At 52.5% G+C, this 21444-nt stretch overlaps 12 protein-coding genes across 12 annotated transcripts; 8 read left to right on the plus strand and 4 right to left on the minus strand.

Moving 5' to 3' along the window:
• Positions 1-191: 191 nt before the first annotated feature.
• On the plus strand, positions 192-1411 carry BDZ83DRAFT_590406 (uncharacterized protein; the record flags this gene model as incomplete). The annotated part of the gene is made up of 3 exons (XM_060506336.1): positions 192-212; positions 289-732; positions 836-1411. The coding sequence occupies 3 exons, from the start codon at positions 192-194 to the stop codon at positions 1409-1411; spliced, it is 1041 nt and encodes a 346-aa protein (XP_060359267.1).
• A 448-nt stretch (positions 1412-1859) lies between these two features.
• Positions 1860-3373, plus strand: BDZ83DRAFT_107693 (protein-L-isoaspartate O-methyltransferase). The gene is made up of 4 exons (XM_060501063.1): positions 1860-2406; positions 2475-2953; positions 3006-3207; positions 3268-3373. The coding sequence occupies exons 1-3, from the start codon at positions 2305-2307 to the stop codon at positions 3142-3144; spliced, it is 720 nt and encodes a 239-aa protein (XP_060359268.1). The 5' UTR covers positions 1860-2304; the 3' UTR covers positions 3145-3207; positions 3268-3373.
• Positions 3185-5442, plus strand: BDZ83DRAFT_639097 (heterokaryon incompatibility protein-domain-containing protein). Its single transcript, XM_060509403.1, has 2 exons — positions 3185-3207; positions 3268-5442. Exon 2 carries the CDS (start codon positions 3542-3544, stop codon positions 5312-5314), a length of 1773 nt encoding a protein of 590 aa, XP_060359269.1. The 5' UTR covers positions 3185-3207; positions 3268-3541; the 3' UTR covers positions 5315-5442.
• Positions 5443-5658: 216 nt separating this feature from the next.
• Positions 5659-7262, minus strand: BDZ83DRAFT_590371 (uncharacterized protein; the record flags this gene model as incomplete). The annotated part of the gene is made up of 2 exons (XM_060506330.1): positions 5659-6633; positions 6699-7262. 2 exons carry the CDS (start codon positions 7260-7262, stop codon positions 5659-5661), a joined length of 1539 nt encoding a protein of 512 aa, XP_060359270.1.
• Positions 7263-8226: 964 nt separating this feature from the next.
• On the plus strand, positions 8227-8796 carry BDZ83DRAFT_656691 (uncharacterized protein; the record flags this gene model as incomplete). Its single annotated transcript, XM_060510895.1, has 1 exon — positions 8227-8796. One exon carries the CDS (start codon positions 8227-8229, stop codon positions 8794-8796), a length of 570 nt encoding a protein of 189 aa, XP_060359271.1.
• A 397-nt stretch (positions 8797-9193) lies between these two features.
• On the plus strand, positions 9194-9940 carry BDZ83DRAFT_723736 (uncharacterized protein; the record flags this gene model as incomplete). Its single annotated transcript, XM_060512593.1, has 1 exon — positions 9194-9940. One exon carries the CDS (start codon positions 9194-9196, stop codon positions 9938-9940), a length of 747 nt encoding a protein of 248 aa, XP_060359272.1.
• Positions 9941-10225: 285 nt separating this feature from the next.
• BDZ83DRAFT_765121 (uncharacterized protein) lies at positions 10226-11394 on the minus strand (the record flags this gene model as incomplete). The annotated part of the gene is made up of 3 exons (XM_060515243.1): positions 10226-10353; positions 10397-11154; positions 11294-11394. The coding sequence occupies 3 exons, from the start codon at positions 11392-11394 to the stop codon at positions 10226-10228; spliced, it is 987 nt and encodes a 328-aa protein (XP_060359273.1).
• Positions 11395-11648: 254 nt separating this feature from the next.
• BDZ83DRAFT_796814 (uncharacterized protein) lies at positions 11649-13599 on the plus strand (the record flags this gene model as incomplete). Its single annotated transcript, XM_060515877.1, has 3 exons — positions 11649-11790; positions 11895-12212; positions 12285-13599. Exons 1-3 carry the CDS (start codon positions 11786-11788, stop codon positions 13597-13599), a joined length of 1638 nt encoding a protein of 545 aa, XP_060359274.1. The 5' UTR covers positions 11649-11785.
• A 214-nt stretch (positions 13600-13813) lies between these two features.
• Positions 13814-14697, minus strand: BDZ83DRAFT_590431 (short-chain dehydrogenase; the record flags this gene model as incomplete). The annotated part of the gene is made up of 2 exons (XM_060506339.1): positions 13814-14346; positions 14412-14697. The coding sequence occupies 2 exons, from the start codon at positions 14695-14697 to the stop codon at positions 13814-13816; spliced, it is 819 nt and encodes a 272-aa protein (XP_060359275.1).
• Positions 14698-15481: 784 nt separating this feature from the next.
• BDZ83DRAFT_590382 (NmrA-like family protein) lies at positions 15482-16402 on the plus strand (the record flags this gene model as incomplete). Its single annotated transcript, XM_060506331.1, has 1 exon — positions 15482-16402. One exon carries the CDS (start codon positions 15482-15484, stop codon positions 16400-16402), a length of 921 nt encoding a protein of 306 aa, XP_060359276.1.
• Positions 16403-16576: 174 nt separating this feature from the next.
• On the minus strand, positions 16577-17293 carry BDZ83DRAFT_757177 (haloacid dehalogenase; the record flags this gene model as incomplete). The annotated part of the gene is made up of 1 exon (XM_060514859.1): positions 16577-17293. The coding sequence occupies one exon, from the start codon at positions 17291-17293 to the stop codon at positions 16577-16579; it is 717 nt and encodes a 238-aa protein (XP_060359277.1).
• Positions 17294-19219: 1926 nt separating this feature from the next.
• Positions 19220-20627, plus strand: BDZ83DRAFT_796818 (pectate lyase F). Its single transcript, XM_060515878.1, has 6 exons — positions 19220-19617; positions 19677-19828; positions 19891-20002; positions 20073-20082; positions 20135-20165; positions 20236-20627. Exons 1-6 carry the CDS (start codon positions 19413-19415, stop codon positions 20434-20436), a joined length of 711 nt encoding a protein of 236 aa, XP_060359278.1. The 5' UTR covers positions 19220-19412; the 3' UTR covers positions 20437-20627.
• Positions 20628-21444: the final 817 nt, after the last annotated feature.

Raw genomic sequence — 21444 nt, forward strand, 5'->3', positions numbered from 1 at the left:
CCTGGTTTCTTTCGAACAACCGCCCCCGTATTCCCGACTTCTCCTTACCTCCAACGCCTCTTCCCCCCAAATTACTACACAGCACTAGCCACCTTCTCCCCCCCAGTGGCGAAAGGGGCGCCCGGTTTCAAGACAACGAAAATAGAGAGAAGGAGAAAAAAAAACCAAAACATTACACAACATTCGTCAACATGGCTGGACGTTATGAGCGGGTATGTTGTGCCCCAAAAACCGGACACTTTTCTTATCCATTCTCGTAATGGGTCGCTGACAGTGTACTCTTTGCAGGTAAACGCCCAAGACGAGGACGACTTCAATAGCCCCAACTCCGCACCGCCAAGTCACGCGCAAACTGTGCCAAACTCTCCGCCCCCGTCCTTTCACTCGAGAGCGTCATCGCGCGATCGTGCTGCCCACGGCGTTGACTCTACCCTGGCCGACGCATTCGATACCGATGGCGACGAAAGCGATGACGACGCCGACGACAGGCAAAGATTAGTCCGCGCCGACTCCACCCTGACCTCCCGCGACACATCCCGCACCGTTTCCTCCGAGTCAAGACCCCAGCCCGATAGGCAGGTCACCCAGCTTCCTCCCACCACTGCATCCGCAGCAGGCGGACCTACGACGCCGTTCCGCATCTACGGTAGCGGTATCCAGAATGAGGGCGTCTTTTCCAACTTGACGGCGAAGCCTGAGCGGGGAGGCGAGACGAAGGAAGAGCAACCTCCGGTACGTTCAATCCACCACCACCACCACCACCACTTTCCATGTCTTGTATGCGGAAAGACGGCATACATTGTCCAAGAAAACGATATACTGACCAGATGTCTAGACATATGAGCAAGCCGCTGCTGATGCGGCACCCCCTTACTGGGAGACGACTATCCTGGCTCCAGGTCTCGGTGGACCCGACGAAGTCTACATTGATGGAATGCCCGTCGGATCTCTCTTCAGTTTTGTCTGGAACGGCATGATCTCCATGTCCTTCCAGGTTGTCGGCTTCATTCTCACATACCTCCTCCACTCGACTCACGCGGCCAAGAACGGGTCCCGCGCCGGTCTGGGCATTACGTTAATTCAGTACGGTTTCTACATGAAGGGCACAACAGAGGGCGACCACCCACCCAAGATGAATGGCCAAGACGGATACGCGGCACCACCAGACCCGAACTCGCACAGCTTCGACCCCAACGCGGTTACGGGAGAGGGCGGCGGCGGTGTGTCGGACATTACGGGACAAGAGTGGATTGCATACATTTTGATGGTTGTCGGATGGTTCGTCCTCATTAGGTCTGTAAGCGATTACCTGAAGGCACGGCGCCACGAGCAGCTCGTCTTGCAGAGCCCCGACCGTGGATTGCCTGTGCCCATCATCGCAGATGGCGAGTCGTCCGAGAGAGTGGTATAGCATTGGCGTTTTCGTGTGTCACAGCGTGACGAAGCGCAGTTGGGCTTTCTTCTTGTTCCAAAGTGGTTATTGGTCTGGGCCACGAGTCTACGACATTTGGCATCTCGCGCCTTTTCTTTGCGTCGTCCAGTGGGTTTTGGGTGTTTTACGGGAAACGGAAATGGGAGCAGGGTAATCTACATAGGAAGCACAGCAGCAGCTTTCATTCTCGGCATCAATACTGAGGTTTTCTTGGGTACCTACCATCCTTCGTGTTTGATCATCTCACACATACCCGTGATACCGGAATGCCGTCCTTCCAGATACTACCGAGGCATTTCGTATGGTGCTCCTTGGATTCCACAGGGCGCAAGAGACATCTTTTAGTGCTTGCAGCGGGATGATCCGCTTAGTAGGCGGGGTCAACAAGAGAGTTTCCAGGTTACCTTATGAGCTCCCACTTGCCCGGGCAGTCTGAACTCACTCCCCTGGGTCGCTTATCGACAAGGTTCGAGAGCGCGGGGGATCAACCCACCTCCACCACATTCGCGCCCTACCAGGCGCTGTAAGGTAGCTCAAGCTGTAGCGGTGCAGACATGCTGAGGTGTGTTCCTTCATGCTGAAAATGCAACTGAATCACCGTCACCTTTGATGGTCATTTCTGATCTTTACAATACACTCACTGACCTTTCTTCCTGGAAACAACAACTTCTCGCGTGACCTCTACCCAGAGAATTCTTCACCTCCCTCACCCAACAAAGCAAACCAACAGTTCACCACTAAAATCAAGCATAGCACCCGCCACAACGAATACCAGACGCCCTTTCATCCGGAGAGCTCTCCAGCTCCTCCCGAGCTCAACACCACGACAGACCCCTCGCTTTCTACACCAAACCCCCGCTCCCAACTACAAGATGGCCTGGCGAAGCTCCGGCGCGACAAATAAAGACCTGGTCGAGAACATGTGGCGTCACAGCCTCATCAAGGACCAACGAGTCAAGGACGCCTTTCTCAAGGTACCCTTAGACCTTCAAACCTTTCCCCTAGTCACTGCCAAAGTAACCATCTCTGACCTGCTACCTAGGTTGACCGGGCACACTACGCTCCCGCTGCGCCGTACGAAGACTCGCCCCAGTCCATCGGCCACAAGGCCACCATCTCGGCACCTCACATGCACGCCAGCGCCACCGAGTCTCTCCTCCCGCATATCCTGCCCTCCGCAACAAGGCCCGCTCCGCGAGTGCTGGACGTCGGTTCCGGATCGGGATACTTGACGCACCTGCTTGCCGAGCTTGTGGGGGATAAAGGGCTCGTCGTTGGGCTGGAGCATATCCAGGCGCTCAAGGATATGGGCGAGACCAACATGGCCAAAAGTGCCGAGGGGAGAGCACTCCTGGACAGCGGCAAGGTCAAATTCCGGGTTGGTGACGGACGGAAGGGCTGGGTGGAGGCGCCGCGGGATGGGGAGACGGGGGATTCCACGGGGTGGGATGCCATCCACGTTGGTGCTGCTGCGGTGGAGCTTCACCAGGAGTTGGTGGATCAGCTACGGGCGCCTGGGAGGTGAGCTGGGCGAGCGTTGGTACCTGATGAAATAATACTGACTTATAGACAGGATGTTTATCCCCGTCGAGGACGACACTGGCTACGATCAGTACGTTTGGGCCATTGACAAGAAGGAGGACGGGTCCGTTGTGAAGGAGAAGCTGTTTGGGGTTCGATATGTGCCACTGACTGATGCTCCCAAGGCGTGATTTTACGATACCGAGACACGATGCAACGTTGATGTGCGATATACCTCATGAACAATGATACTGGTTTCATTCTCCTCTTTCAACTTGCGTGCTGGGAACACCACATTAACAAGTGAGATATAGACTTACGCTGCATATCATATATTGCCCGATGCACGACTCAATCGGCCTACAGAGCGTTCATATCCGTAGATTTAGTATTTTGGCGGGTGTTGACCCTGGTAAATAGCATCGAAAAGTGCCAGGGTTGCTCTAATGGATCCCAGAGACAACTGATCTGTCTAGGGCCTGCGGGGATCTGCGCTGCATTAGTGGCCACCAGGAACACCGCCAGCAACATGCCTTCACCTCCGCATCGGCCAGGCCATATCCTGTGTAGTACAGACACAGAGAGACAATGAGACTCTTGGAAACTGCCCACGGGTCACAGCCACTCGGGAACTTCGTCATCTACGAAGGAGACAATGCGCCAGACTTTGCCATTCTCTCCCACACGTGGGGAGCAGAGGAGGTTACACTGCAAGACGTGCACGATGCCCAAAAGAACATCAGACTGATGGCCGGATACCCCAAGATCACGGGAGCCTGCCGACTTGCCCAGAGTCAGGGGTACGACTACATCTGGATCGACACGTGCTGCATCGACAAGACGAGCAGCGCCGAATTGTCCGAGGCCATCAACTCCATGTTCAACTGGTACGAGCAGGCTAGTATTTGCTACGTCCATCTCTCTGACTTGGACTACTCGATATACCAGCAGCCAGGCATGGCTGCCCCGTTGGAATTGGCGCTGCGCGAATGTCGCTGGTTCACTCGCGGCTGGACACTCCAGGAGCTCATTGCACCCGACAACGTCGACTTTTACGACAAGCGCTGGTATCTCATCGGCTCCAAGCTCGACGAGTCACTCGGTCCCGTGCTGGCGACCGTCACGGGAATCAGTCTCGACATCCTGAACAAGACGGTACCCCTGGAGTCGTCGAGCGTCGCGGAGCGCATGCACTGGGCTTCGTCAAGAATAACAACCCGCAAGGAGGACCTGGCCTACAGCTTGATGGGCATATTTGGCGTCAACATGCCGCTGCTGTACGGCGAGGGGATGAAGGCTTTTGCGCGGCTGCAGGAGGCCATACTCCAGGATACGGGAGACCACTCCATATTTGCATGGCATAGCAACTACGAGACGTCAATGCAGGAGGCGGCGTTTGACCAGCATATCCTCGGCGGCTTGCTGGCTCCGTCGCCGGTTGAGTTTTCTCAGTTCCAGTACCTCCGGCCGTTGCCGGCGTTCGGGACGACGGGGCAGCAGCCGATTCAGCTTACAAATCAGGGGATCAGGATATCCATGTACCTTGAGCCCGTGGACGATGAGCCAGCCGGCGGCGGCGACGGCAGCGCGGCGGACGATTTTTACGCTGTTTTGGACTGCGCTATCCAGGGCGAGAACGGGGATCAGTGTCCGCGCATCATGTTGAGGAAGTTATCGGGGAACCAGTACGCCCGGGTCCGGACGGGGAGCGTCTGCACGGTGATCCCGGCGCCGGATTCGACGAGGCCGGGGCGGGGAAGCTACAAGACTGTCTTCGTCAAGCGGAGCCCGGCGTATGTTTTACCGGATATCTCTGTCCTCAAGGCGGGTTGGAAGGCGGGCGGCGCCCGGGAGGCGTTTCGGGTTGTTGATTCGTATCCTACGGGGCCGTGGGTGCCGAGTCTGGGGATCCTGAGGACAGGGAACCCTTACTTTGAGCCGGTGCTTGCTGGGCTGCGGTTTGAGTCGCCGACAAACGCGCGAATCCAGGTTGATGTTGTCGTTGGATGGAGGAGGGCGGATGGGGAGTGGAAGGTGTGGTGTCATGCTTGTGAGACGCAGGCTGATTTGGAGGTTGATGTGCTGTGGAGGGACACGCAGTTTGCTGTGTCTGGTGGGTTAGATCAGTTTGCTGAGACGGACGTGGAGGTCACGGTCAAGGTTGGGGGAGATGTTGAACGGAATTGGAGGAGTGGGGGTTTCGCTCAGGTCAAGAGGCATGAGGTTCCTGTGCGCGTGAGGTTGGTGGAGGTTGATAGGCTTGGGAGGAAGGGGGTTAGGATTGAGTGTTGTGCGCCGTTCCAGCCGCATGTTCCTGGGTATCAGAAGACGGGGCTTTTGCCGTGGGACGAATATGATTGAAAGACAATGAACTTTAGATGCAGTGACTGTGATTTCACAAAGAGATGTCGAGGTTGAAGTGTTAGTAGTTATAAAGTGCGGATCTACTAAGGACTTGGATTATGAATCCTCACGCCTGATATTATGAGACAAGCATCATGCTAACATGTCAGCAGTCACAGGTTAATACAAGACGGCGATGCTTGAAAGGGGAAGTGAAAATATTGGGATGTGAATGGTAAAAAGTGACAAAACGAGGGCAGGTTCCCAGACCATCCACTCCTCGGCCACGTCGCAAAAAGGACGCACGCAGCCTACCCATCCAGTAGCAACCGAAAAACGTCTCATAAATCATACACATTGTTTCAAATCTGGTTCTGTTCTTCCTCCTTGGCGGCATCCGCCTGTCTCGACTCCATCACCCCGCTCAGGTGCGTATACGCTATTACAACATTGCCAATCTGCGGCATGTGCTTGATGCTCAAAAACGCCTGGCCGTGATCCATGCCGGCCAGGTACATGAGTTCCAGCTCCCCTTTCCCGCTCCACCTCTGAGGCGTCGTCGCCCACTCGGGCTTGTCGTGTCGCGTATAGTTGAGGTCGCCAAAGTAGACGTAGCTCGCCACGGCGTCTGGATCGGTGACGCAGTCCTCACCGCCGAGGACGACGGTGGTACGCTTTCCTTGTAGCTGAGGCGTCCAGAGGATGAAGTCTTGCCAACGGAAGCGGCGGGCAAGGGTGTGTGCAACCATGGGGTCTGTGGCAACGAACCAGATTTCCCATTCGTTGCCCCATTTCGGTGTGCGCCGCGTAAAGTTGTAGGCCACGGCGGGGAGGTGGAGGAGCAATGATACGGGGTCGATGAGGACGATGGAGTTAATCTTTGCCGCGATGTCGGGTCTTTGTAGCAGCGGGGAAACGAAGAGCGTGCCAAAGGAGTTTCCAACAAAGACAAAGTCATTGTAGTTTTGCTGTTTGATGATAGCGTCTATGCCGTCGACAAGCTCCTTGGTTGTCTGCAAAGGGGGGCAAATCCGCGAGGAGACGGGGAGAATCTCGATACACAGCACGCCAACGTCCTTTGGAATGCTCCAGAGCCACAGTAGATACGGGAGCATGCCGACGCCGACGCCGTGCATGAAGAGGATGGGACGCTTGGTCTCTGACGTGTGCGGGCGGCAAAAGTAGCTTAGCTTCGGGTCAGCAGACTCGTTGGGCGAGAAGAGGGTCATGGGCCGCCATGGAAAGACGGAGAAGAAGGTGTTGCGTGGTTGACGGTAAAATTTGAAGCCTCTGATGAAGAGGACGAGGGTTGCGAAGAAGTCGAGGGTGCCAGTGGTCTTTTGAACGTATTAGTATCCTACCCAGGCTCGTTGAGAAAGACGATCACTGCAATATCACTTACAAGGTAATACATTAGGCTCCGGTGGGTGATTGTAATGGCATCGAAACTGAGGCGCATTGGTGTTGCGTCTCCGAAGCCTCTCTTGATATTGACTCCAGCCCGCTCTTCGGTTTCCGCAATATACTCCTCGAGTTCCTCGTCATGCTCTTGCGGATTGCCTTGCTTGTCAAATAATGCCCACATCAACCAGTCTTTGACATTCTCCCTGCGAATATCACCGAGCTGGGCGTTGCAGTGCCATTTTCGAATATACTGCTCGACATCTGGCGCGTGATCCAATCCCTGGTAGAAGAACCGCCGCCGTTCTTCCTGATTCAGAGGCTCTGGCTGAAGGCCGGGTTTCTGTAGACGTCGGCGATACGGCACAAACCAGGCAAAGTAAAAGATGATTTCGATGGCACCAACGACTTCGATGAGGATGGATACGGGATGAGCGATACCGGGTACACCAGCGAGAGCGAATATGAACCAAAAGTAGAGGAAGCAGAGGAATCCGAGGTACTGGAAGTATATTACCATGGACCTCACCAGAATGAGCTCCGGAACCGACCTTCCCACAAGCATTTTTGGATTGGAGAATGCTGGACGGCGCGAGTGCCTAGTTGTGGATTTGAGAGCGCTCTTCGATCCGTCAGAGTCCCTTGGCGTTGACGACGTCTGGTAAAGCTAAGACAAGATGACTGGGCAGCGGCATGCCGCGATCTTAATACGATGGAGAGTTCGAATCGACAAGCTTGGGACCCACGTCAGAGATCTACGAAACGGCATGGGCCCGGCCTGCAACATGGATCTATCTGGCCGAGGGTGATTCCCTTTTGCTTTGTCTACGCTTGTGATTTGAACGGTACAACGGCCGCTGGTAAGGGCCACAAACATGCTCAAACCGAACAGAACTTTCCAGGTGGGTTCCTTGTTGTCCGGGCACTACCTTGGAGCCTTGGACTGTGCAAAGGCAGACTGCGAATGAAAGTTGGGTGATGGAATCGGACGAAACTCAAACCGAAGCGACATGGTGCCATCTCTCAACTGGCGGATTAGTCGTGCGGACTCTTCTGCGGGCTGAGTCCCCTCTCTTGGGTTGTAGTCAAGTGTCCAACGCTCCCATCAATGCCACGCCGAAACGTCACAGTCTGTGCTGTTAAGTTGGGTTGGGGAAGTGAGCTGCGAGATGCTGCAGGGACTTGCTTGTCTCGATGGTGGGTAGCAAAGTCGTTATAGATCAGGGAGTGATTGGTGAGCTCGAAGCCAATTGCCCGATTCAGTTCTGTACGATGCATTCGCGTGAGGGGAACGACGGGGGTTTGCTGGTCGAGTGTAAGTCGGGGACAGTAGTGGGACGTGGCAAGTCGGGTCGACATGTGCCATCTCGAGTCGTAGAGGTGTTGTATCGCGAAGACGAGCAGAACTTCATGATGCGTCAGATGTGCACGGATTCGAGAATACACTCTGGTAGTGAAAGTCAGAGTTGGTCAAGTGAGGTCAGTCAATTGGGGAGACGAGAGAGTGAATAGACGTAGGTTCGGATACGATGGTCTGTGTTGGTGAACTATGGCCGCTCTTTGGAAAGTGTGTCGACCACAGCAAACTTGAGAAGCTTCATATTGGGAGGCGCAGGGTTTCGGTGATGGAGACTGAGAGAGTGGAAGATGTCAGTAGAAGAGCAGTGGGAGCAATGGATGTTGACGATGGGATCCGAGTCGAGTTGTCCAGGGACTTCTCTCCAGCCGGATTTGGAATGCAAGTCGACCCGCTGCCTTCCCAACCAGGCGGCCCTGGCAATCCGCGTCCTAACTGCACTGAGACTAGCGTCAAGCCACTGGGGTTGAATCCCGTGCAAAGACCCACAGCTGTGATCCACTCTGAGGCCCATAATCCCGATAAGAGAGATTGTGGCTTGACCCACTTCCCCTATCAGAGCGTCCCGACTGGACGCCACCAGATCGAGCGGAGGAACATTCCAACCGTATTCCAGCCCTGTGGCCGTGTGGCCTCTTTTGGTGGCATGTCCTCACCCCAAAACAAGCATTATGATGGCTGGTCTCGATTCCTTCGACGCTGTCGCCTACCAACATGTAAGCCATACACGCATACACGGTGATTCGGCCTAACTATGCACTCTCGCGGCCCCGTGTGGCTTGCGGACTTTGCATCGCAATAGTGTCCTTCGAGAACCCCAAGCGGTATTCAGGCGGACTTCTGGTAGGATAAAAGGTGATGGACTTCTCGCTTTCCGAGTGGAATATGAAGACTTGGTCATCATTCTAAACCACTACTCTCAACTCTCACCAAATCAGTCCCACTTTCTGGGACAAAAAGAGTCTTCCTTTCATCTCCTGTCGATCCCAAACACCTCAGTGGAGCCCATCTACCAACAACCCCCCGGCCCCGATCCGCCATCCCGCACTCGGTCTCACCTCTCGCATCCGTACTCGGTTCCGTCCCGAGACCCCATCACCTAGGCGCTTTCACGGCACGTCACGGATCACCTGCCGATCATGTCCTCCACAAAGACCATCCTCTTCCTCGGAGCCACTGGCGGCTGCGGACTCTCAGCTCTACGCCGTTCCCTCGACGCCGGCTTCACATGCATCGCCCTGTGCCGCACCCCGTCCAAGCTGACCTCCGTCCTCCCGTCCGAAAAGTACCCCAACCTCCGCGTCGAACAAGGCAACGCCCACGACGCCGACGTGATTGCCCGATGCGTCATCTCGCCCCTTGACGCAACCCGCTTCGTCGATGCCGTCGTTTCCTCCATCGGCGCCTGGTTTGAGCTGCGCAAGATGAACCTCGAGGACGTCAACGTCTGCGAAAAGGGCATGACCGTCTTGCTCAACGCCATCAAGAAGCAGCGCACCGAAAAGGGCGTCTCTGGACGGCCGCGCGTCATCGGGCTCAGCAGCACTGGCATTTCCAAGTTTGGGAGAGACACGCCTCTTGTTGTTCAGCCTCTCTACAAGGGCCTTTTGCACACCCCGCACATGGACAAGAAAGCCATGGAAGAACTCCTCTTTGCGAGTGGTGAAGCCTGGACGGTGGTGCGTGCCAGCTTCCTGACCAACGGAAAGGAGCAGCCCGCAGGCACAGTCCGGGTGGGCGTCGAGGACCCCGTCAAAGGTGTTGAGGAACTGGCTATTGGGTACAGCATTGCCCGTGAAGATGTTGGCAAGTGGATGTATGAGAGCATCTTGCAAAAAGGCGGAGATGACAAATATGTTGCCAAAATTGCAACTGTCACCTACTAAACACCACTAGGCTGTTGCTTTTGCTTCGCTTCTTACCATGTTCTTGCTTGGCTTCACATGGACGTCTCCTTTCAATACCCTTATTTTGTATGCTCTACTCGTTTTCCAACTAGTTGTCGATTACGAATTATCTATAATATAATGTTTGGTACGCTTCCTGCTTCCAATCGTGAACTGATTCCGGCGTGAAAAAGGCCGGGGGCATGTTGCTGTTCGCTGGTTTCCAATCAGACTTTTCTCCTCTCCGTCCCGCTATAACATCATCTCCCTTAACCAGCGTGCCCTTCAACTTGAGTCATCTTCCAGGGGGCCCACGTTGCGCTTGAGAAAGTAAACGAGCTGGTCTATGCTGTCAGGCTCGGTGATCCAGTGGCCGCCATACTCGTACTCGTGCCATTCGACTTCTTTCAAGCCTATGTTGTGCAATGCCTTGCATAGGGCTCTTCCGTTCTTCACCGGAACCGTCGCGAGCGTGGGAAAGGAAAATTGGCGTGTGTGCCATCTGGTAGTTCACATCACCACACTTTATCTTCCACCCAGTATAATCGCTGGCAAAAAGACCTGCTGGGACTTCGTAGGGTGAAAGGCCTGGGTAGGCCCAGCCAGCGTAGCCGATAAGGCCACCCAAGGCTTGACAGCCTCTCAAGTAAGCCGCGACAGCTGTTGCGAATCCCTGGCTGATGCCGCCCAGGAAGATCTTGTCGGGTGACACCAGGTCGGATTCCTGGTCGATGAGGTGGGTGATGAAGTCGATACTCTCCAATAGGCCTGGTTCTTGCAATTCTTCTTGCTCGTTTGGGTTCTCTGTAGACCACATATCGAACCATTGGGTCCTGTCCGTTTTGGAACGTTTTGATGGAATCGACGGCGCGCTGGGGAAGATCCATTTGATGGTTGGGAACAGGGCTTGGAGGGTTCGAGGGGGTGGTGGCGCTGGTGTGTCGTCCAGGGGGTCTTCTGGTTGTTCAGGACCATCGTCTTGGAGGGCCAAGAGAGCCAGAATTCGTGCCAGGTCTTCCGAGACTTCGCATTCAAAGAACTCGTCTGCAAACTCCTCGCCGTTACTGCCTCTGCCATGGAGAAGGATGATGGTGTGCGTGTGCTCGTTGCCCGGGAGGGGTTCGAAATGGAAAACGTCCGTTGAGTATGTCATTGTACGAATAAATACGTTGGCAATAATACCGTTCAAATTGATGTTGACAGACTTGTGTATTCTGTATTCCTAACGAATAGGTAGCGTCGGGTGTGGTGAAGTTGCGGATAGTTTGGCTGGTGGTTGGCGGACTAGCGGCAAGTTACCCCCTAATTAATTGCCTGCCACTCCGTGCCTTCCTTCGCTAAAAACGCACCTACCTCGCTGTGCTTGACGGGCGCTTCTTGACGACCGTACCTTCAGGTACCTGATGCTGCGTACCTGCCTGATGAGACTCATCAGACTCAAGGTACCTTGCCATGTATCTTCGACATGGAGAGTTATCAAAAAAGGGGCTGTAAACACATCAATCGAGTATTCCAAGAGCAGGTATACTAACAGACACTGGGAAAGTGATATTCTGAATTGCCTTTTTTTTTTATTTTTTTTTTTATTTTTTTTTAAAGAAGTGATTGTCGAAAACAATCTCCCAGTCGCCTTTTGAGTTTATACAATAAACCCACAAACACGACCTTACCTTACGTAACCGAGACATGCGGTGTACTTTGCAAATCATCCAGACGCGACAATCCTACTCTCTCAACATCATCTGCGAATAACACCAATGGCTTGTTTCTTTGAAGCCATTGCAAAGCAGTCGGACGTCTTGTCATTTACGCAAGCGAACTCATAAGCACGTGGAATCGGCCAGTATGGTGTCGCTCGCGCCAGAGTTGTTGCGCATCATCGGACAATACCTTGCAAGTCAACATTTCGAACCTAAACACGGAGAACATCTTTTGGATGTGGTCTAACTACCAGTGCCCTATGGTACCAACAGACGACCAACAAAAAGACATTAAGGGCTTTGTGTCGCGTCAACAAGGCATTCCAAGATGCCTTCAGCGAGTTCCTGTACGCCGAGGTCTATCTGGGCTACAATCACTTTGTCAAGGACGACCCTCCACAGAAATGGCTTGTCAAGGAGTCCCCAGAAACCCGCCACATAAAAGTCATCCACTTCCGACCCAAAGGCTTCGAATTGAACAGCCGTGAGATGGAACTTGACGATCATGCTCGACGTTGCAACTCCCAGCTTAGACGACTATTGGCAAACACCCCAAATGTCGAGAGATTTATGTTCGTCACACCTTTAGCACTCAAGGTACTACCCTCAGCCCTGTAGGATTGCACGCTAACGGCCGTTTTTAGCTTGGAAGACGGAGAATTTTACCTCTCCTCCGCAACCTTAAAGGCTCTAAAGCACTGCTGCCCCAATTTGGAAGACATCTCCTTCGATTTAGAATCTCACCCACATCAGCCCGGCGCTGACAGATACTGTCGCGACGATGACTCTTGGCGAGACCCGGAGCCCTTCATGCCTGTTCCTGATGACTTGCAGTACAGCATTGCCGACTTCAACGTCTTTTCAGGCCTGACCGGACTTCACCTAACTGGGCTACAGGGGCATATCCCAAAGTGGATAGAAACCATAGCCTGTATCCTGGGTTCCTCCCCGAAGCTCACTGATCTAAGCCTTTCTCTTTCTCGACCAACGGCGGATAGCTTTGCTCATTTAGACGATCGTGATGAGCTTTACGACTTTCTCATGAATTTGGGAAATCGCTATGGACATCTTGGTCACCCTCCGCTCCGCCTCAAATCTCTCAAATTATACTACCCCGTCCTTCTTTGCGAAGACGAGGACGGCGGGTCTGACTATCTCGACAAACTAACCGACTTGAACCACTTGCAAGAATTCCGACTCTCCAACCAGAGTGCCATTATGCGAGGAAATAGCCCACCGGATGCCCCGGAGCTCGCATTCTACGCCATTGACCCGAGCACAATGCCGAACCTCCGTCAACTCACCATCGGGGCATGGGAAGCAGGCATAGGTCATTGCTTTGAAGAGCTAGACGAAGAATACGCAAGCCAACTCAGTGTCCGCGTGGACCCTCAAACATTCATCTTCGACCCGAATTACGAGGAAGGCATCCCTGATATGCTCGACAATGAGATGGTCCTGAGAGCTGAAGAGCTCATCATACCACAGACCTGGATTGAAAACGGCAAGGATGCACCTGACAACTGGGACATGTTCAAAGTCCTCGAGTCCTGCCGTTGGATCACCTCCATCGGCTTCACCATCGACACCACAGTCGCCCCGTACGGCCTGATTGACATCCTTGCGAAGATGAAGGGCTTGAAAAAGCTTTCGATAGAGTATCCCAAGTTCAAAACCAACAGAGGGCATGGGGGAGACCCCCTTCAAAGACTTAAGAAAGTGGAATACCTCAAACCTGAGATCGTCGCCGCAAAGTGCAAGCACTTGACCTACATGAGACTGCACGGCCATGGCATCAAGATATGGCGGCCGTCAGCGGGAACGGCAGAGTTCGAATATCTCGAAGACGAAGAGGATGCCCTTGTTGGCGCCTTCTTCCGCAAAGAGGCTCGGGAAGATAACGATTGGATCGCCGAAGCAATGGACAGCGACTACTTCGAGCCGCCGCGACCACTGTAGCGGGCTGAGCAAATTGTGAATCACTTCATGTCTGCTCGAAAGGAGGTCAATGACAAGTGATATAATCAACATCAATATACCGATCTTTGGCCAGCGTAACTGAAATTCACGTAGAGGCTTTCCTAGAGTTCTCTAGGTAGAGAGAAGCCTTGCTTGTATTTTATAACTTTCAGAATCTCTCAGCTTCTTTTACCAGCCAGCTTGTCCAAATATCTTACCAAGGTTGGATACCATCCTTGTTCACAACCTTGCCAACATCCGCATCCCGTTCACCCTCAACAACCTGTTGAATCAGCCTGCCACCCTGGCTCGGCGCACCCGCACCCATCTTCTTCAGCGCATCCGGATTTCCTCCCAACCCCGTAGCCAAGAAACCGGGTGAGATGCACCACACCTTGACTCCGTCTGCCTTGAGAAGCCAGTGCCAGTTCTGCATGACCATGTTCAGCGCGGTCTTACTAGATCGGTATCCGGCTTGAGGCGTGTACGGTTTAGGCCAGCCGGCAGCCGTTATGGTGCCTGGTTGGAACGGGAGCAGGCCGGCGCTTTCGATGCCGTTAAGAGTGGATAGTCCGCTGGTGATGAAGAGAAGGCGAGGGTCGGAGGATTTGATCAGAAGAGGGGCAAAGGCGTGGGTTACGACGTGTGTTCCGGATGTGTTGACGTCGTATGACTTGTTCATATTCTGGCGGATGGCTTTGATATCCTCGGGGTTGTAATTGTGAGGTCCAAAGTCGTGGGAGGCGCCTACATGTTGATTGTCAGTCTCATTATTGGGTAGTGATGGTATTGTGTCCTGGCTGAAGACTTACCGGCGTTGTTGACCAAGACATCGAGGAGCCCGTGCTTCTCTTTCACAGTCTTGAAAGCACTAATGATTGAATCATCATCGGCTACATCCACTTGGATGACCTCCAAAGAGCTTTTGGTAGATGGGAATTCCTTTGTGAGTTCAGCAAGGGCAGTTTCGCCTTTTTCGAGGGACCTTGATCCAATAATGATATGGTATGTCCTGTCGGATTGCAGCAGGATCTTGACTGTTTCGTAGCCGATGCCAGTGTTGGCTCCGGTGATGAGAATGATACGCTTGGAAGACATGGCGGACTACTTTAGACGACTTAGTTTATTGGTATAATGGGATTGAATGTAGAACAATAAGGTAGTGTCTTCAAAACAGTCGACTTCCAGCCCTTTTATTCCTCCGCATCACAGCATGTTCCTAGCCTGAGACAGCTTCAGCCCTAGCCAGCGCGCCCGGGTTTAAGCTTGACGGGGGGTTCTATACGACAGAGGGCTAGATTGCGGGGAAATCATACGAAAAAAAAAAGCGCCAACAATCCCTTGGATTCTTTTACAGCAGAGTATATAAACGCGAAGTCGCGACGACATAAATCTTCACGCCGATAAGCTTTAACTGCGTCCTCCGGCCCGGCGTGAGTGGATCTTACGTTGCCCGGAGCCGGGGGGTCCCGATCTGGACATCTTTAACCCCGTTGGAGTCCTCAATGAGGGGTCTTGCATGAGATGAGGTTGAGCACCTTGAGCACTAACAGAACTTAGCTGCGAACGCTAAGAACCGCGATAACCTTCTCTCTTTGGAAGACATAACGGATTGTTCTGCTCAATGTCCCGCCGGCATTCTACGGACCCCACCCCGACGGCAGACTAAAGGACTCGGTAAGCCATCCCGAAAGCTGCTGAATGACGTGAGTCAGTGCTGAAGTCGCCTAATGCCCCCAAGCTGTCCATCTCGAATTTGAGTACGGCGTACGGAGTATCTACCTTATCTGAAATCGAAGTATCATTGACGAAAGAAACAAAGAAACAGCCATTCTTCTCTCCAGTTTAACGACGGGAATAACAAACATAACATACCTTAAACATGGCACCGAAATCCGTTCTCCTTGTCGGCGCCAATGGTACGCTAGGCGCCAAAATCCTGGACTCCCTGGTGGCCGCCAAATCCTTCAAGGTCAGCGCCCTGAAGCGCGCCAGCTCCAAGAGCACCATCGCGTACCCCGCAGACCAAGTCCAAGTCGTCGAAGTCGACAACGACCTCTCCTACGAGGGTCTCAAAAAGGCCTTTGCGGGCCAAGAAGTCGTCATTGTCAGCTTCCGCCTGCGCGATCTCGACCAGCACCTGCGCATCGCCGAGGCGGCGTCCGCGGCGGGCGTGAAGCACTTTATGCCCGCCGACTTCGGCAGCATCGACGCCGATAACCCCCGCGCGAGGGAGCTCATTCCGCTGTACCGCTGGAAGCGCGCCGTGCGTCAAAAGGCGCAGGAACTGGCAGACAAGAACCCGGATTTCGCGTGGACGGGCATCGTCTGCGGGCACTTTTTCGATTGGGGTGTCAAGGAGGGCTTCTTGCACGCGTACCTCGACACCAAGAAGATCGATGTCATTGACGGCGGTAACATCAAGGCCTCTGTTGCGACATTGCCGAGGGTCGGCGAGGCCGTTGTGCGTATTCTCAACTTGGGTGTTACCGAGTCGACGAAGAATAAGACGCTTTTCATTCAGAGCTTTTGCATCACGCAGAACGAGCTGCTTCAGAGCTTGGAGAAGGCCACGGGGGCAAAGTGGACTGTCAACAAGGTTGAGTCTGAGAGCTTCATCACGGAACACAAGGTCAAGGCCGATGCGGGTGACGCTGAGGCGATCGAGGACCTTGTCTTCGCTGTTGGGCAATTAGATGCAAACTGGACGAAGCGAGATGACTTTGCCATGGAGGCTTTGGGGCTGGAGGATGAGGATTTGGATACTGTGATAGCAGATATTGTCGCTAACCCAGCAGTTTGAGGGACATCCCTGTATCAGTGACTAGACTAATAGCATTGTCTCAGCTACACTGATTAGATTCCTGATTTCTCGCCTTGAATGAAAATCATTCTTGCTGGGAAAATAGACACAGCTCATGGAGGAACATATGATACAATCTAGGTGAAAGTCCTTGATTCATACCCGACTTCTAAATCACAAGCTACCGACTGCCTTTGGCAAGTCCGTCATATCTTCCAGGAATACATCAAACTCGGACCGAACCAGTTCCATATCCTCATCGACATCATCAGTCCATCGATGAATATAGATGGTCCTCAACCCAACCTTCTGCGCCCCTCGCAAATCATATGCATGTGCCGCAACCAACACTACTTCCTCAGGCTTGAGCTTAACAAGCTGCAAGGCCTTTCCATACGCAATGGGGCTAGGCTTGTATACACCGAGAAGCTGACTGGAAAAGAGCATGTTGAAGCTCAGCCCTGAAAAACGGACGAGGTCAAGCTGCAAGCGAGTCGTGCCGTTGGCATGCACAAACACTTCGAGACCGAGATCGTTGCGCAGGCTCTCAATTGCCTTTGAGACTTCCGGCCAGGCAGGCTGCGAGTGCCATACTTTGATCAACTCCGTCTTGATCTCGGAATTGAAATGGCTGGCGTACACGGGAGACTGGTCCAGCAGGTTGTCGAGGACCCGTGCAAACGTGATGTCAATGTCCTCGGGCTCAAGACCCTGCGCATGCCGGTTTGCATTCTCGATGAAATACTGTCTGCGCCATTCGAGCGCGAACTTTGACGCTTCTTCCTTTGGGATGGTGGCGGGTAAGGCTTCAACTACACTGGCGTGCCAGTCGAGGCAAGTTCCCATGAAGTCGAAGAAGACTGCCTTGATCTCTGTAGGTTGCTGCGACATGATGGTTGGTAGGAAACGGTTGAGATACCCTTGTGGGTAGTGGGAAGCCATGGGCGGGAAAACAAGCCTTGCTTGGCAGGAACCTTGAAATATGAAGTCCTAGGCCCTAATGGCTTTCAGAACGACAGTCTTACTTCATTCAAAAGTTCCTATTAGTAATTCGAGGTCATTTTGGGACTTTGGAAGGGCGCACTTTAGCGCAATAATCCGTCGACATATTGTGCAATGTCAGCATGATCAGGTAAGCCGAGTAAAATGACGTGGTTATCCTGACCAAAGCAAAGCGGCCATATGGAAAGGCAAAAACTAAGACCAGGGAGTCAGTCAAGTTTTTTGAAGGAAAAAAATTATTAAAGAAAACCTTGGGAACTTGAGCCTAATGAGTTGAAAGTTCTAATACTTCTTCGTGCTTCTACTCCCTCCACGATGATACTGGAGTGCTTTACTTCCTTTTCAATGACAGTGATACATCGGGGAATGGGAGAAAAGGCAGAACGAAGTTCAAAACATGGAGGATTGAAGGGTAGCTTCATTTGGCCTCACTTAGCATGTTTGAATTATGGGACGAACGAATACCAAAAGAAAGGTTAAATATGACTTACCACTAATGCAACCCGTTCCAGAGCGTTAACCCCAACCTGAACTCAGTTCTGCAGCAACTCATATAACATCGTAACAATAGTGCATCTTGTATGAAAGTGAAAGTAAGGTAACGTCCGGAAATCTCAACTTAGGGCATTTGGCATGATGTGTTCTCTTCAAGTTGGCCCTGGAACCTCCAAGGGCTTGCTTATGCTCAAATCAAGTCACGGAAGAGGACTTGAGAACTCACGTTCTCTGAAAAGTTTGTAAGCCGAACAAGTTATTTTTCTTATTTCAAACCCCATTTCCTCACGTGGTCGACTACTTATTGCCTATTTCTGTACCCTTGCGAGGAGCGGAAGGCTTTGTTGCGAGAGTGGCGTGAGTGACGGCCTTGGCTTGCAGTCAGCACAACTTCTAGTCATGAATCTAGGGCGGGGAACGAGTCTGTGTGCAACTGCGCCAATTCTTCATTTCTACAGGCCCGCTGTTGGTGCAACCGATATCTGCCGGCACTTATCAATCCCGAGCGGAGTGCATGAAACAAGCGCCTCAGTCGGGACCATTGGGCTAAAGGCTTCTTCACGTCTGAGGACTCACAATGATGGATGATAATGACAAGATTTGCGCCTCGCAGTTAACCTACTTCACCTGACTGGGCACACTATGCAAGTGTTCGGGCGCCACAGTACGATATGGGCAGTTTAGGCGAACAAGCCCTTGGTTGGAAGTGATAGCCCGGCCACCAAAAGCTGCTCAATGGCGGGGTTCCTGGGTGCCTCGATGGGCTGCGATGACATGCCCGCGATACGGCCCCAGTAAAGAGCTCCGGACGGAACAGTTTTGAGGAGCTATGACTGGGGGAAATCTGCAGGACCGGGGACCCGGACCGGGGCACGCGGTAGTGGGCAATTTCTCCGTCCACATGGTTGTTCTTGGCACTATCAAGCAAATAATGTGACCTTTAACAGAATGCCATGGCAGGATCCTGATTAGATCTTGGCAACGCAAGTTGAATGCTCTATAATACCACACTGAAACAAGGGCTAGCGGCTGCAAACTGCCATTGAAGGGGAAATAGCTCCAGAGTCCTTCCTATTTTGCATCCGCCCCTTTGGCTTGCCCCCTCAGGCATATCTCTGAGCCTTGAAATCGCAACAGTTGTCCGTGGATTTTTGAACATGATTGGATCGCCTATAGAATCTCCCGTTTCTGTTGATCGTGGGTTTTCCTCAGCGTAGGATTCGGACGGTATGTTGGATCCAGTTCGTAAGGCTTCGAGGAGACAGAATCCTCCACGATAAGTCCACCAATCGAGTATGCATTGTATCTTCACCTTGTTTGCTTGTCTTGACTCGGACTCTGTAGGAATTGGCAAAGAATCGGCTTGAATCTTCTATATAACGCGAGCTCATCATCCGATGTTGTCATTTCGGGGAGAGTCTTAGAACCCTCACTGGACAGAAACATTCCATCCTAATCACGACTGACTATACTTCCACCTTCGAGCATTGTAATCAACCAGGTTTTAGCCATCATGTACTTCTCCAAGGCCAGCATTGTGGCTTTGCTGGCGGCCGTGCCCAGCACCCTCGCCTGTCTCGGATACGAGGGCGGCGTTCCCACTGCAACATCCACCAAGACCAACAGCAAGTACATTGAGGTTCCCGCTGGCACTGTCTACGACGGTGGTTGGGCCAGATTTGACCGTGGTTCTGGTGCTTGTACCAGTGGTGAAGGAGGTATACTATCTATACTCCGCCATGGCAAGGATTGGTTGAAAACTGACAAAGCCGCCTAGGTGATGCTGATGCTGTCTTCATTCTCCGCAAGGGCGCAACTCTGAAGAATGCCATTATTGGTAAGAACCAGAAAGAGGGGGTTCACTGCGACGGTCCTTGCACACTCGAGTTTGTGTGGTTTGAGGATGTTTGTGAGGATGCCATCACTGTTGTAAGTAATGAACACGACAGTGAAGAAGCCTCTTTGAACAGCATAGTTGACAACCGATGCAGAAGAACGACAAGGCTGGCGACCACACCTGGATCATTGGTGGTGGGGCGTACAAGGCCAGCGATAAGATTGTTCAACATAACGGTTGCGGTACCGTGAACATCATCAACTTCTGTGAGTTATCCCAGAGCAGTGCCCTTTCGGATTTCTTGAGACAGTTCTCTAACCACATTTATATACACAGACGCGAATGAGTGAGTCATCTGCTTGTATTATGAAAGTGAAACCAAACTGACACTAAAGTAGCTATGGCAAGGTCTATCGCTCTTGCGGCAACGTAAGTCTTTTGTTGTCTAGTCTCGTGACCTGTGGAAGTGATCATGCTGACCCGATTCTCTCCAAATCAGTGCAGCAGCCAGTGCAAGCGCAACGTCTACGTCGAGGGCACCACCGCCCGCAACGGTGGCGAAGTTGTTGGTATCAACTCCAACTACGGCGATACCGCCACCCTCAAGAACGTCTGCACCGACGCCAAGGTCCCGTGCCAGATGTACACCGGATGTGCCGGTGGCTGCGAGCCCGTCAAGTCAGGCGTTTGCTCCGGATAAGATACCTCTACGATCTACCGCCAGCCGCACGGCATCGCCGAGAGTTCACACAGGTCTCTCAGACCCATTACCAACCCTGGACCGTATTTGCTTCTCAGTTCAGAACTTTTGGCCAGAAATTCTTGTACATATCATCTCACATTGCGGCCTATGGTCGCTGCGCACATATTTAGCTTGATGTTGAATGAGGAACGACTATGTTTGCACATAGGCACATTGCACAACGCAGCTGATCCGTTGGATAAAGTGAGAACCTTGAAGCCTTGAGATTTTGTGCACGTGTTTCGCACGTGGCTTCTCAGAAGCCCTCCAGTCAACTTGGTACTTGATCATATGACCTGCATGAACGCGAGCAGGTTCTTGCCATGTAACGCTTAAAAAATCAAGGTCTACATCACTCACGACAAAGATTGAAGAAAAACACTAGTATCTCATCTACTTGATATCCTCTCAGTCATGTTGACTTCTACGGACACACTTTTGATGCCCTTTGAAACCCTCGGTCATTACCTGTTACTCTCGTGGAGGCAATAACTTCAATCGGAGCTTAGCGTAGTAATACCAGCCTAATCACAAATTACCTTACGACCAATGAATTCGACAGAATGCGTCCCTGATGCTTCTATATCGTTTATTTCCCGAGGAAAGTCATGAGAATCGTAGTGAGAAATTTGATACGGCTTTCTGACCCTGAGCTAACATTACATAATAGCTGTCTATTTCCACTGTGCCGCGGTATCTTCTAAACTATCTGGGACCGTAGGGTTGATCTGATGTCAATAAGTGTACAATACCAGGAAGAAGCTCACAGAGGTCCACTGCTGTTAGGGTCAAAGAGACGAATTACTGAAATCTGCCCCTCCCTCGAAGTGTACTCCCCGCGCTGTATATATATCTGAGCTGCTCCTTTGTTGCTTGGACCCTTCCTGTCGCCCTCGTACTATTCCCTATCCGAGTAGATCCCGACATCTGAACATACCGGCCGTTGCCGAACAGCGTCACCACGCA

The sequence above is a fragment of the Colletotrichum acutatum genome (assembly GCF_030867785.1).
Source record: "Colletotrichum acutatum strain CBS 112980 chromosome Unknown BDZ83scaffold_153, whole genome shotgun sequence".
Classification (NCBI taxonomy): Eukaryota; Fungi; Ascomycota; class Sordariomycetes; order Glomerellales; family Glomerellaceae; genus Colletotrichum; species Colletotrichum acutatum.

Bases quoted from the DNA above. Each gene is read 5' to 3' on its own strand.
- BDZ83DRAFT_107693 (XM_060501063.1), top strand. From the start codon at position 2,305: ATGGCCTGGCGAAGCTCCGGCGCGACAAATAAAGACCTGGTCGAGAAC. The intron at 2,407-2,474 runs GTACCCTTAGAC...CCTGCTACCTAG, and splicing joins TCAAGGACGCCTTTCTCAAG to GTTGACCGGGCACACTACGC. The intron at 2,954-3,005 runs GTGAGCTGGGCG...ACTTATAGACAG, and splicing joins CAGCTACGGGCGCCTGGGAG to GATGTTTATCCCCGTCGAGG.
- BDZ83DRAFT_639097 (XM_060509403.1), top strand. From the start codon at position 3,542: ATGAGACTCTTGGAAACTGCCCACGGGTCACAGCCACTCGGGAACTTC.
- BDZ83DRAFT_796818 (XM_060515878.1), top strand. From the start codon at position 19,413: ATGTACTTCTCCAAGGCCAGCATTGTGGCTTTGCTGGCGGCCGTGCCC. The intron at 19,829-19,890 runs GTAAGTAATGAA...CAACCGATGCAG, and splicing joins GTGAGGATGCCATCACTGTT to AAGAACGACAAGGCTGGCGA. The intron at 20,166-20,235 runs GTAAGTCTTTTG...TCTCCAAATCAG, and splicing joins TCTATCGCTCTTGCGGCAAC to TGCAGCAGCCAGTGCAAGCG.